Genomic DNA, 13,950 nt, shown 5'->3' on the forward strand with positions numbered 1-13,950 from the left:
ACATATTTTGTGCGTATAACATAAGACATCAACCGACATGCTTTCCTACTACAGCACTTTGATGCCCCACTAAAAAAACTTAGAAGCTTCAGCATTCCTGGAAAAAGCACAGACCTACAATCCTACAAACCCCTGCCAAGAGTGTTGAAAGATTGGCAAATGAGAGAAACAGGAAGCTAGTGTAGATCAAGCACTGCAAGCGGTTGTACGTGTTACTTAGAAATACAACATAGCCGCTCCTTTCTTTTTCTACAACCAGGACAACAGAAAAAACATTTTTGGCAGCAGAAGCAGCACACCCTTTCACACAGGCACAGCACATGGCTATCCCACAGCAAGAGCAAGAGCAGCGGGCCTCTTTATTCTGCCCCAAACACTTTCCAGCAGTCTCTGATGGGTGCCAGGAAGATGAAAGCTCCACAGAGATTAGGAGACGACACAGGATTGCTTCTCGGGCACGTTTCCGTCAGCCCTGTCAATCTGTTGTATCATGGTGCTGAAGATCTCAAACACACTCTGCAAATGAAATTCCCAGAAATAAAAACACTATCAGAGAATAAAATTTTGCACAATACTAACAACATCTGTGGTTTTAAGTGCCAAAACCATGATATCATTGTGAGGCATGCAGTATTGCGAGGACTCTGCAAATTTCACCACCTTGCGTTCTTTAACGCGTGCTGCCATTGCACCGTACATTAGCATTTCACCTCCATCGAAATGCTATTGCTGCAATCGAGACCCAGCCTGCAACCTTCTGGTCAGCAGCCGAGCACTGCAACAGCTACACTCACCATGACGGACAAAATTTTGCATCAATGCTACGATGGCTCTACAGCTGGTATGTTGGGCACGTTGCAAGCACTCAACCATATATAATGATGTCACTAGTACAGAAATATACCAGCATTATACCATCTTATATGCTGATAATGGCGATATGTTTACACTATTTTATATCTTTGTACTACTTATGCATGTCTGCATAATGCCTAGCCAGGTATCCATTTCTTTGTCTCCTTGCTAATGGCTACCACATGTAGTTCTTGCTTGTCATGTGTGTGGAGCAGCAACACCTTATTCCTTCAATCAAAAACAACCACTCATAATGAGCACTAGTGCCGATGTATTTATCCTGCCGTTATTGTTCAATCCTCTAGACGTGGTTTCTAAAGAGGTAGGAGCAATGACAACTGATAGGCACAGTGCTATTAAATGTGCTCTGTCATAGGGCAACCCAAAGAAGTACTGGATTTCTTTGTTGTAAGGCATTACTTTATAACTTTGCGATGGCTCCCCACTTCTTTCTGTCATGTTGTCCAGTGTAACTTTGCCACTCTATTACAAAAATGTACTCTACCTCAAACACAATGCCACAGTAGCACTGAAGCACCGGAATGGCATTAGTAAATATTTGGAGTGTGTGAATATTGCAAATTTCAAATATTTTTGTAATAGTGGTTGCCATTCAATTCGCAGCACTGGTATTTTTTGTATTCGAACCTTCTGAGGACGCATATACCGTACTTACTCGCATAATAGGCGTGCTCTTTTTTTTTTCCAGAAAATCCGGCTCGATAGGGGTGCGCCAATTACACGGTGTATATTCTCGAAACTTTTTATGACTCGGCGCTCGTGCTTTAGATTTGCACATTCGTCAAGTAAAAGGTGACTATCGCTTACCAATTAATTCAGCATAGAACAAACATACCTACGTATCTTTTATTGAACAAGCGAGAACAGTCAACTGCACACACACACGTAAAATTTATTTACTCAAAAGTCGTAGGTGTTCCTCCTTTTCCCTATTCAGAGTCCGAGTCGGCTAGCACACATTCATCCTCGCCGAGCGGGGATTCGTTATCGGTGTCCGAATCATCCGCACCCCATAACATGTCATCATCACTCGCATCCAGTGCGTTCAAGATACCAGTCTTCTTGAAGCTTTTCCCGACGACTTCGTTGCAGGTCGCCTGCTATGCTTCCATGATTGAAGCCCACAGCATTTCCACAGGCGGCCTCTTAATCTTACCACCTGGAGTCAACTCATGTCCTACAGCAAACCAGGTAGTGTACAGCCTTCGAACATTGTCCTTGAAAGGGTTATTAAAGGACACGTCCAAAGGCTGCAGTATCGATGTGAGGCCGCCCGGAATCACTGCCAGATCTGTGCGCAGCTTGTTTAGCGAATCTCGTACGCGGTCTACTAGGTGCCCAGGAAAACCGTCCAGAACAAGCATGGGTGGTAACAACAGACCACCAAGGCGCTGACTCCAGACTGTTTTCACCCAATCCACCATGAGTTCCGCACTCATCCAGCCTTTTTTCTGGACTTTGACGTAGATGCCTTGAGGGGAATTTGCCTTTGGGAGTGTCTTACATTTAAAAATAACGGGCTCATATGCCGCCATCGCTAGCATTACGCTGCATCGTTGTTTATCAGCGCCAGACGTTCTGACAACGACGCTCCATGCACCTTTCTCCTCCACTGTCGTGTTCCGCCGCATATCAAAGCAAAGGAGAGTCTGATCAGCGTTGCCAAACTGGGACACTATCACAGTGTCATCATTCACTTTGTTACCAAGTTGATAACTATCATCGGATATAGCAATATCGCCAGAAACGAACCCATACCACCGTACCCTCACTACATTCGAGAATCAGGTTACTACTCTGTCTCACTCCAGCATCTTAATTTCTGTAGACACCGAAAAATCTGGAAACATTGAAGCCATTATTGACAACGATCAGCGTTTGCTGCTGGACTTATCTGTGACATTTCCATCGCCAGAGGCATTGCTCGGTTGCATGTAGGAAAATGAAGCGTGATGATAACACTTCAGCTAAGAATACAGACACCTCAGCAGGACACAAGAATAGCATACATAGAAGAAATTGTGGCTGTCAGCAATGAGTTTGCCTTTTCAAATTCTGACGAAGCTACAGCAATGATGTTAATACTTTAACATTAATTCGATGTCAAACCAAGTCTTCTCACTTGCCAACATGAACAACTCTGATGCTTTGTGCATCAATACAGACTGTTTCTCGTTGCAATCAAGGGTTCAACAACAATTCTCATTGTTATACATTTGTGGCTGTTTGCACAATTGAAGATGTGTGAGTAGTGCAGAGTTAAGGCAATGACGAGATGATACCTGCGGATTGCACTGGCCCTACTGCCATTTACTCTAGCCTGGAGGCTAAAACTATTACCCACAAAATTTCCCACAAAAGCCCATACCTATGCTCTGTTCAGTATGTTGCTGTACAATCTTGCATGAGCAACCTCAAGAAAGAGGTCACGCTAGTCCACAATTATATAAAGTATTGCCGAGAACTTCCACAATATCTAACGAATGAATGGCGAAAAGACGCAGTTTCTACGAGTGTGAGAGTTGTTCACTTTTTCTTCCTTCTCGTTTTTCTTTCACCTTTCTTGTAATTTTCTCACCCTTGGTTGCATGCTTCTGGTGCGACTTTTTAACCAGTGTGGTCACCGAAAGCACCTCCTATTTTGGTGCGCTCAAGCAGGCTGGCTTCGAGGAAATGCGAATAGTCTATGAATGATGGCCTGATCATTTTGGATTCGTGATGTCATACAACGACAACAAGCACCTTCTGTTCAGTGGACAGAAGGGCGAATTCTCACGCATTGCAAATGCACACATGTGCGATCTCTAGTGCATCTCATAGAAAGACTTGGGACAAGCTCCGACACTAACAATGCCTCTCAAACAAGATATCCTTTTTAAAGAACGTACCAAAAATGGTGATTAATCATTTAAAACAGTACATCAAAAGCCACTAATCGATCAATTTCTAAATTTATGAACGATGAATGGTTTAGCTATTGAAAACTTTAGTCGACAATCTTTACGCAGAATTATTGCACTAGCTACTATGGTGCTTTTTTGAGATCATGCATAGTAAGTGAGTAAAAAGTGCACACACTCACCTGATTCTGCTTTGCAGAAGCTTCCATGAAGGCTGCTTTCATGTATTCTGCAGCTTGCCTCCCCTCTTCATAGCTAACAACCCTGTAACATACGAAAATGGGAGGCCAGCAAATTAGGTAATGTTGGTGCTGTCTGCTGCATGAACAACAGACACTGAAGGCATATATTAAGTCAATGTGAATACTGAAGTACTATTCCAAAAATCTCACAATGCTTGTTTCGTGCCCAGGAAAGGTCATAATTGGGAGAAAATCCCATTTCAAAGATCCGCAATGCCCCTAGCACAATGTAAATCACCCTTTCCCAACCACTGAGTACAACACACACTCGCCGTAGTCGAAAATCATTGTCCAACAGGCAGCACCTCAGTCTTCTTGCTTTAAGGTCAAAAGTGTGGCTGGAAAAGGGGCTGATCATATACTGTATTCGCTCGCATAATGAACCCGCTCGCAAAATGAACCCAGCCGCCACCTTGGTAGTTGCAGCTATAGCAGGCCGACTTGCCTACATATTCATGCAGGCTATCTAGAACAGTCGGTTAACAGAAGTCCACACGAAATGCATTCCACTCAACCAGTGAACTCGTATGGCACAATTCTGTGCATTCGAAGTGGCTGCAAGCGCGGTAAGTGCAGGTATTTTAAATGTGAAGTTTTGCAAGTCTGGGGAAGTAAAACTAAGACATTCACCAAGAAACACACTAGCGAGAATTTGTGTCAACAAGTGGTTAGTGATATGACTGCTATGTGTGTGAAGTCTTTCAGATAAATAGTTTTAAAGAGAAGGAAAATTTTTGGCTTACCTTTCAACCCTTAGGTCTACTTTGTTGCCAACAAGAACAATGGGAACACTGAAATTGAACACATTTCGCTATTACCACTGTTAAGTGTAGGTGAACCTAAGTGGTCCGCCTTTTGAGGTGGACCACCTCAAAACAAAAGGCACAACCCAGTTTATAACTAAAATGAGTGACACAGAAACAACAGCAAAACTTATGCTGGCTGCTACATTCATGTGAAACCATAAAATTTCCTATTTGAAATATTATGAATAACATACCACCTGCCAACCCAGCAGCATGAAAATTCGGGAGACCTCAGCAGGGGGGGGGGATATTGAAAATTACTGAAGCAGACATGTATGTGCGACCTGCCTTCGTTGCTTCTGCCCATGCAACTGCGAAAGCACGGCGTTTCACAGCCTCCACCACTGTGTTTTCGGTATCTGCAACAGTTTTCGCAACGATGGCGCCTACTTTCGTAAGTGCGCACCCATACTGCTTCGCATCCTCGAACTTCGGGAACGTTTTTTGAAACAACGGTACTGGGTCACTACGGTGAGCGGCGCTTCGCAATAAATCCCGTGAACCAACGCCTAAGCACGCAGCGTAGGCCTAAAGTACAAAATGCAGGAGCCATGAGACAGACGCAAAAGTATTGGTACCTTTTCCCTCGCCTTCGTTTGGTACGTTGGAGAGTGCATCTCGCAGCTGGATACTTGCTTTTGCCCAAATATGCGGTACTTATGTACCGGAACTCTACGGTATGGTCATAATAAAGTGCAGTGGCGAGTGTTCTTCCACAGCACTGCAACAGTCGGGAAAAACTGACGTGCGCGGGTGATTAATTAAAAAAAAAACGCCTTGGCTGCCCGACCCTTTTCAGGAGATTCGAGATAGGATTCGTACAATCGGGAAATTAGGTCAAAATTCGGGAGTCTCCCGGACAATTCGGGAGAGTTGGCAGGTATGGAATAAGGCATGACTACTCTGTCTTGTGTAACGGGACATGCACATCACTTTACTATACACTGCAGCTTACAATGGTGCTACAGGGCAGTGAATTGGGTAATTTCTGGCTTTGTTTTTGTATGCTCCAGACTGCAACCTTGGCACCTACTGTATTTTCTCGCATATAAACTGCACCCTTAACTTTGAACTCCCCGGAAAAAAAAAAAAAAAACTTCAAAAGTAACAGCTGCACAGCACATCACAATCGACTACAAAAAAACTTTATTTTGAAGCGATCGCCACAACGTTGACGGCGCCGATTCCCTTTCCTTCTATCATCGCCCGACTCGCCGCTGTCACCGCTGCCATCCGAGGCTTCGTTGCCGCTCTCGAAGACGCAATAGTCTTCGGTGCCATACAAGCAATTGCTGATGACGCACTTTTTGAAGCCCTTGCGCACAATGTCATCCAGAATCGCCCCCCATGCATCCACGATCCACTGGCACAGCAGCGCAATGTATGGCCTCCGCACGTGCTCGGTCAGTACTGCTGACTGGGCGAGTTGGTGCATGATAAAATGACATTGCTTTAGCGCAGCTCAGTTTGAGCACGAAGGAAAGATACTATGCAGCCCCTAGTTTTGCAAGACAAAGCAAGCGATTACCTTTGGCAGGCTACCCCGTGTTAATGCAGGTCTCGCTAGCTGAGTGCCTGTTGAATGGTCCACGTATGCAGAGACGGCCGCAGACGAGTGGTGAGCACGATGCTGGGAAAATCAGTGCGATTCCGTACGTACATCAAATTTCACATCATTTGAAAAAGATAGTCCTGAGAGGAAATGTCTGCGTGGTGTTCTCTGCTCCAGGCAAACTAAGCCATCTATGTAAGCTTACGAACACCAGGAAGGAGGTGCAACCCACCTGTGGAAAGAAGCATGTAACTAAGTTTGTTGAATGCGCCCTAGCTGTTGTGCACACGTTCCTGCTGTCGTGCGGCGCGGTTTACTTTGGGCAGACTGGTAGGTGTGTTAATGAGCGCTTGCGCGAGCACTCTTGCAATGTAAAAATCAAGATTTCTTGTGGTAGTTTCCCGACTATGCATTGTAAGACGTGTGGATGCGCTCCATTCTTTGATCAGTAAGTCATCTTAGGCCGCAGTCGTAACCAGTTGACATCGGAAATTATTGAGGCGAACGCTATCGCAAAATGTGCGAAGCTGTGTGTGAGTACGCCGTCTGTGGCTTTATTTCAAAAAGAGCTCAATTTTCCGGAGCGCGTGCTATGAAGCATTGACATAGAATTGTTAATTTTAAAGGGGTACTGACACAAAAACATGGGCCTCCCCTTTTTTTGCTGCAATGTGTTGCTGGGGGCCTGTTAGTCATGACACGACACATCGTTTGCTGCAGCACGCAACAGATAATTAACTACAGGCCTCTTACTACCTATCAGTTTTAGTTTCGGTTAAAGAGAGCTTCAAAAGCTGGGTCCAACTGTCGCCACCAGGCATCTGCAAATTTTGACCATGTCACCTCACAGAACTACGACACACTTCTGCACGGTCAGCATCATGAATTACTTTCGAATAGGAAATGGTACTCCAGTGTCGCCAAACACAAATCTTTTTAAGCGTGTGCCACGGCCACGCACTCGCAACCAGCCGCCAAAAAGTATAGACTGCGGGAACAAACGTGGCGAAAAAATGGCGGCTATGGCGTCATCATAACTTGTTTTGTTGACTTCAGCACGGTGACATGTGGGGAAATAGGGGGTCACCTCATAGCCACCCTTCGATCGTGTCAATGGCGCGATGGAGTCAGGGGCTCACGCAAACTTTCAAAATGCTTTCCCAGCTGTATTCGCTTTTGATACTTTGCAGATTATATACGAATGTTCTTGGCAATCAACCCCACAGGCTACCTCGACCACGAAATTTTGTGTCAGTGCCCCTTTAAATCAGATCACAACTACGTTTCCTTGATAGTGTGCTGTGCCACATGTGTACGGTTTTGTCACGTGTGTGGCGTCACGTGGAATGAGCTATTAATGTGCTGTAAGGGTAAGCAATCAACAAAAATTAGAAGTTAGCGCTCACACTGTCGTCTGTCTTTCCCCTTCTTGACTGCATAGTATCTTTCCTTCACGCTCAAACTGAGCTGCACTAAAGCAATATCATTTTGCCCAGTCAGTGTCAGGGCGTAACGGCCATCGGCCTTCCACTTGGCATACAGCCGCTTCACATGCGCCTTGAACGGCTTATTGAGGCGCACGTCCAGTGGCTGTAGCATGGAAGTAATGCCATGGGGTATGATCACGAGGTCGGTGTGTGTCGTGGTCAGCGAGGCGCGCTTTCACTGTGTCACTGCAGTGGCCTCGAAACGAGTCCAGCACCAGCATTGACCGCCATCTCAATATGGCGCCCAGCCTCTTCTCCCAGATCGTGCGAAGCCAGTCACAGAGAAGGTTACCATTCATCCACGCGTTATCTTCGGTTCACACAACAATCTCTGGTGGCAGTGGAGTGCTGGGTAGCGTTTTGCACTTGAAGATTACGTATGGACGCAGTTTGGTACCGTCCACCAAAGTGCACAACATTACTGTGCAGCGTAGTTTGGTGTTTCCGCCCTCAGTACGATTATAGATTTCGAGCCCTTTTTCTGCAGAGTGGTGTCCATGGGCACCTCGAAGTACATGGGCGTTAGATCACCATTTCCCACCTGGGAGAGCAAGTAGTTGTGCTCCTTTAACAGCCCTGTGACGTAACGTTGATAGCTCAACAGCTTATCCTCGTAGGCATTGAGAAGCCGCTGGCACACAGTCATTCGCCGCCGCATTGAAAATCCGTGCCTGGCCATGAATCGCTGGAGCCATCCATGGCTTGCACGAAAGTCGCATGAGATGTTCATCTCGCGGGCCAACCTCAGCGCTTCCATTTGCGCTATCTCCGTTGACACAGTGTGGCCGCAACTTTTCCGCTTCTCAATAAATTCGACAAGCTGCATCTCCAGACGGGGGTACGCTCCAGTCTTCGGGCTGCGAAATGCTCACTTCTCCTTGCGCGCATTATCGGGACAGGCCTTTTTTTTTCTTCAGCCACAAATGCAGGACTCAGCGACATTGTGCCTCTTCGCAGCAGCTCTGTTGCCAATTTCTACCGCAGCAATGATAATCTTGCATTTTTCTTTCGCGATGAAAGATTGCCGCTGAGACCCACTCATGGTGCCTCACCAGACAAGGCTGAGCAGCGGTGCAAACTGTCCACACCTGGCTCTGAGAAAGACGCTGTCAAATCACTGTTGTGACGCTGTAGACCAAATCAAACAAAGCGTGCAAAAAGTGAATAAACACGCTACGTAGAGGATCTGTCCATAACCTGTGTTGCCTTTATTCGCTTTGCACTAAACGATGCTGATGGGGATGCGAACTGCACGAGAGGCCATGCATTGCCGTGAAGCCGACCTCTGCTTCCGGATTATTCGCAGATAACTTATACGGCCGCTTTTCAGGTGATTTTTTTTCCTTTTTTGGTGTGGGTTATATGCGAGAAAAATCGCTAGGTGGTGTTAACATGCCAACACATTATGTTTCCTGAACACTGAACATTGTAAAGCTTGTACTTTTCATCGTTCTAAAGCACAGTATGGCAACTGAATAAGCTTGACCAATCTAACTGACAGTTCAACATGGGATAAAGTATAAGCAGTGTTAGACAACACCAAGCTCAAAGATAAATGAAAAAAAAAAATTGCCCGCAGCTTCCCTCGGGGGAACACTGAGGAGGATGCGGAGCATATAATTGGTTAACGGGGTGTTAAAGTGCGACTTACTTGGGTCGATGGCTAAATTGGTTAACGTGGTTGTGAAATGGGGTGTTAAATTGCGACTTACTTGGGTCGATGGCTAAATTGGTTAACGTGGTTGTAGGAGGGGGTGTTAAATGAGTGAACACGTACACACGTATGCGAAAGGGCGGCGCTGGTCGAAGGGACGTCGATCATTGTGTTTGTGGATTCGTTGGAACTCATTTCACCGCGACCTTGGACGTCGACGCGCCGTACAAACCAACCGACGAGCGGCAACTGAGCGAGCGAGCGCCGACCTTGAGTATATATACAGCTCGACGGCGCATGCACTGTCAGCTGTTGAATGTTCTCGAAGCGCGACGCCACATGCGCGTCCACTGGAGAATCAGGAGAATTGTAGATGTCGAACGCGGTGTGTAGAGGAGGAAGGGTGCACAGATGGTGGAGGAGTGAAGCACGCGCGGTGTGTAGAGGAGGAAGGGATGCACAGATGGTGGAAGAGTGGGCGACGGCGCAACGGCGCATGCGCGCGCGTCAGCTGTCGAATGTTCGAGAAGCGATGCGGACGGCGCACTACAAGGCGCGAGTATAAGATGCTTCCGCATCTAAAAAAGCGCAACATACTGATCTGAATAGCCAAAAGATAACGCAAGACTCAAGTTTAATCACATCTGCAGCCTTGCACAGAAACATAGCTAAGACACCATTTTTGCATGGCTCTAACGTCCCTACATATTTTCAAATAAATTCCGAGTCAATCCACTCAATGTGTCTATTCACCTCCACTCCACCCCCCTACAAAAAATATAATTTCAGCCATATGTTTCTCCTCATTAGACTGAATCACTAGTACTTGCTATTCCTTTTGGAGAGCCCTTGAAAAGTGCTCTCCAAAGCCATTGCACACTTATACACAAGAGCTTACTTTTCATGCCTATGCATGCATTGAATTACGTAAATACTACACCTTCAAGTAGAAGTTGCTGGATGGAATATACTTTTTCTTGGTTCACTATTGATCTACCATGGCTAACAATAAATGAAAGATGTACACTTACTGGACTTTCCCAGTCATGTCCAGGAGCTTCTCGTATAGCGCCCTGACCACCTCAAAACTGCATCAGGGAAGAATAAGAAAGTCTATATTAGAACAAGGACCACCAAGTTGGCTTTCAATCACCAATCACTAATCCTTACCTTTTTGCAGAATTGATCGAGTAGACCAACACGTAGCCATGGATGTCCATGGAGTATGATTGAGGGAATATGGAGTATTCATCCTGCGAATTAGAAAAAAAATCAAAACCAATGAATTACTGACTGGTAGCACTCTTTCTTAACTAAATTAAATGTGTCTATTGCAGAAGCTTTTAGCAGAACAGCAGCAAATATCGCAGGTTACACTGTCCAAAAGCAAGGCTATGCATTTATTATAATTATTCAGACTTTTCAACATTACAAAAAAATTTAACCCATTACAATTACTTTAGTTGAATATCCAATTGATGGCACTTGTCAATTAGTGCCACAAGAAAAATTGGACTACTAGACAATAACTGATTACTGCTTCATTACAGTACTTCAAAGGTCTTTATTGGGATAGTTATTCGTTTGTAAGATAATATTTGGATAGTCATTCTGTTTTAAAATTTTTATACTTACCGTAAAGTGCCGAGCAAGCACACCCACTCCCCTACAGTGAAGGGGGATAGTTATTAGTTCGTAAGATAATATTTGGATAGTCATTCTGTTTTAAAATTTTGATACTTACCGTAAAGTGCCGAGCAAGCACACCCACTCCCCTACAGTGAAGGATAATCCGACCAGATTTGGGGGGAGAGCACTTGCTAGGTCCCAAACCGGTCATTGGCGCATATTTGGCGCTTATTTCAGATCTCCCGAAAAAGGAAGGAGACACTAGCTAGGCATTTTACAGTATGTATTTTCCATGGCTGTAGGCATGCTCATAATAACCATGCTTAATACAAATGCAAAAAACAGCATCCCACGTTACAAGCTTGTCTTGCAACTAAATTAACTTGCAACTGATTATGGATAATAATAATAACAACAACAATAATAATACAAGTCCCAAAACCACGATTTGATTACAAGAGGCACTACAGTGAAGGGCTCTGGAAATTGTGACCATATCTTTACCGTCCACTGACATCGCACAGTAGACGAGCCTGTACCATTTTGCCTCCATCAAATGCATCGGCCGCAGATAGGATCGAACCTGCGACCTTAGGGTCAGCAGCCGAGCACCTTAACTACTGTTTCAAAACTAATTATGAAAAAAAAAAAGGAAATGAATTGCCCAACCATAACAAAGTTACACATAAAATTATGCAAAAGGCAACAAATAGTTCCCATACAAGTCCACAATTGTTGTGAGTGCAAGGAATGTCATTTACACCTTATATGAATAGTTCTCTTCCCATGATGCCATCAGATATGTTTTTGAACTGATTACTGCTGGAAACTGAAGTATTAAATGACAGAAAAACATTTTGTGTACCAGCACCTTTAGGCCTTCGGGTATTCTCGCTAGAGAGGCAGCCTTGTTATTCATACGCACAGAAATCCGGCTCAAAAGAAAGCGGACTCGCAGCAGCAATTGTACTTGGGCGAAAGCATAAACTACATTAAGCCATGGCACAGACGACAATGAAATGACGTCATTCAACGCATGATGTATAGGCAGCATATACATACCTGCCCAGCTGTGTCCACGAGCTTGAGATTGTACTCCTGGCCCTTAAGCTTGACGGTCTTGTGAAATGCTGCGGACAACGATAAAATTCACCGTAAGAGGCAAGCCGCTCTCACACTCCAGTGCGCCGACGGGCTTTCGGAAACCTACTGTTTTCAATCGTGGGGTCGTAGGAGTCCACGAACTGGTTCTCCACGAACTGTATCGTCAGCGACGACTTTCCTGCGCGAGTCAAGGACGCACGTGATCACGCAACGCTGGCGCGCCCCTCCCACAAACTATTAGCGCCATTCAATCTGGCGTCTGCTATCAGCGTCCCGCCGCTTTTAGGCAGCCTTGCAAGGCTGGTCCGATGAGACCCGGTTCCTTACGACAGTAGGACTGCTGCTTGGCAAATTATGCACCCCGCCACTTCTCTGCCCGCAATAAGAAGCTAACTTTTAAAACACTCTACCATGGTATTAACTCGATAACACGCGCAAATGAGACAGCACTAATTGAACGGATAAAATGTGGCTACATAAAAGCGAAAAGACTGCTATACAAGTTACAGGTGTTATCAGCGCGTGATGTGAATGCGCCACAGGCAATACAGCAAGGGGAGTTAAGCGTCTCGGTAAACAAAAACACAGCTAGCGAACGCTTCATCACCCCCGAAGACAACTAGGCGATAAAATGTCCGAGCATACAAGCACGACGCGCGACGGTGACACACCGAGTAAATTTGGGAAAAGCTACCATCTGTGCCAAACGCGAAGACGACGCGGCAACCTCGGGGATTTGCGATAAGGCGGAGTGGCTTAGGCTTAAAAAAAAAAAGCACTCACCGACGGATCGGTAGCCCATAATAGCAATTTTCCGAGACTTGGGAGCCATATCGGCAGGCAGCGTCAGCCGTGGACCCACATCGACCGCAGCCTCCTTGCGATAAGCAGCCCGTAGATGGTGCATGGAAATGAATGATTGGCGAGGCGAAATGTAAACATCACGACGGCACAAGTCGAGATCTTCCCAGGCAAGATTTTTTCGCTGACTGAAATTAGTCGACCGATGCGGCGGCTTACCTCGGGCCTATCCGCTGAGAGAAAGTGCGCACCGTCGACGCGATCGAGCTAACTTGCGGAAACAGCACGTCCGCGAAAGTTTCAATGATTAGACAGCACGGCACAAATTCTCAACAATCGCAACTCGCTTGAGCGCAAGTTTTGATCTTGTTGCCAGACGAGTTTGGTGAAGGGCAAAAAGCGCGCCAAGCTGGTCTGACGGGGCTCGCGTGAAAAAAACTCACTGCTCATGATAACATTGAAGAAGAATGTTATCAGCCACCGAGTTATTTCTCTAATGCTTATATCAGATGTCTAACCCTGAAACTCCAAATGAAATGTGCGCTTGGTTTTTATGGGCTCTTTCTGTGGAGTCCTCACGCGCTTAATCGGGAAAACCGCACGTGGCAAAGCCACCTTGAACAAAAACTTGCACTAGCACTGAGGAACTCAGGTAATGACACTTTCTATTTTACTTTTTTTCGGCAACACAGACGCAGAGCACTCACAATTTCGCCATTCATGACGTCACAACAATGCAGCGGACGAAGCACGTGCGCGATAAGGCACATACTCACCCTCGCAAGGCTCCCTTCCTTAGTGGTACACTGGTACTCTTAGGTACTTTAACAAGATTCATTTTAACCAGGGTGAGAGGCAGCAAGCACTTCCACAATACGTCCTATTAATATTGCATAAAC

The 13,950-nt window shown here is 45.6% G+C and overlaps 1 protein-coding gene across 1 annotated transcript; it reads right to left on the reverse strand.

Annotated features, from left to right (window-relative positions):
- Nucleotides 1-321: 321 nt before the first annotated feature.
- Nucleotides 322-13,423, reverse strand: Rheb (Ras homolog enriched in brain). Its single transcript, XM_037422431.2, has 9 exons — nt 13,271-13,423; nt 13,034-13,127; nt 12,357-12,428; nt 12,209-12,276; nt 10,688-10,770; nt 10,549-10,605; nt 4,762-4,809; nt 3,959-4,040; nt 322-516 (listed from the first exon to the last, which is right to left on the reverse strand). The coding sequence occupies exons 2-9, from the start codon at nt 13,080-13,082 to the stop codon at nt 427-429; spliced, it is 549 nt and encodes a 182-aa protein (XP_037278328.1). The 5' UTR covers nt 13,083-13,127; nt 13,271-13,423; the 3' UTR covers nt 322-426.
- Between the last annotated feature and the right edge of the window lie 527 nt (nt 13,424-13,950).

This window comes from Rhipicephalus microplus, chromosome 4, assembly GCF_043290135.1.
Source record: "Rhipicephalus microplus isolate Deutch F79 chromosome 4, USDA_Rmic, whole genome shotgun sequence".
Classification (NCBI taxonomy): Eukaryota; Metazoa; Arthropoda; class Arachnida; order Ixodida; family Ixodidae; genus Rhipicephalus; species Rhipicephalus microplus.

Bases quoted from the DNA above. Each gene is read 5' to 3' on its own strand.
- Rheb (XM_037422431.2), bottom strand. From the start codon at position 13,082: ATGGCTCCCAAGTCTCGGAAAATTGCTATTATGGGCTACCGATCCGTC. The intron at 12,429-13,033 runs GTGAGTGCTTTT...TGACTCGCGCAG, and splicing joins TATGGGCTACCGATCCGTCG to GAAAGTCGTCGCTGACGATA. The intron at 517-3,958 runs GTGAGTGTGTGC...TTTCATTTGCAG, and splicing joins CTTCTGCAAAGCAGAATCAG to AGTGTGTTTGAGATCTTCAG.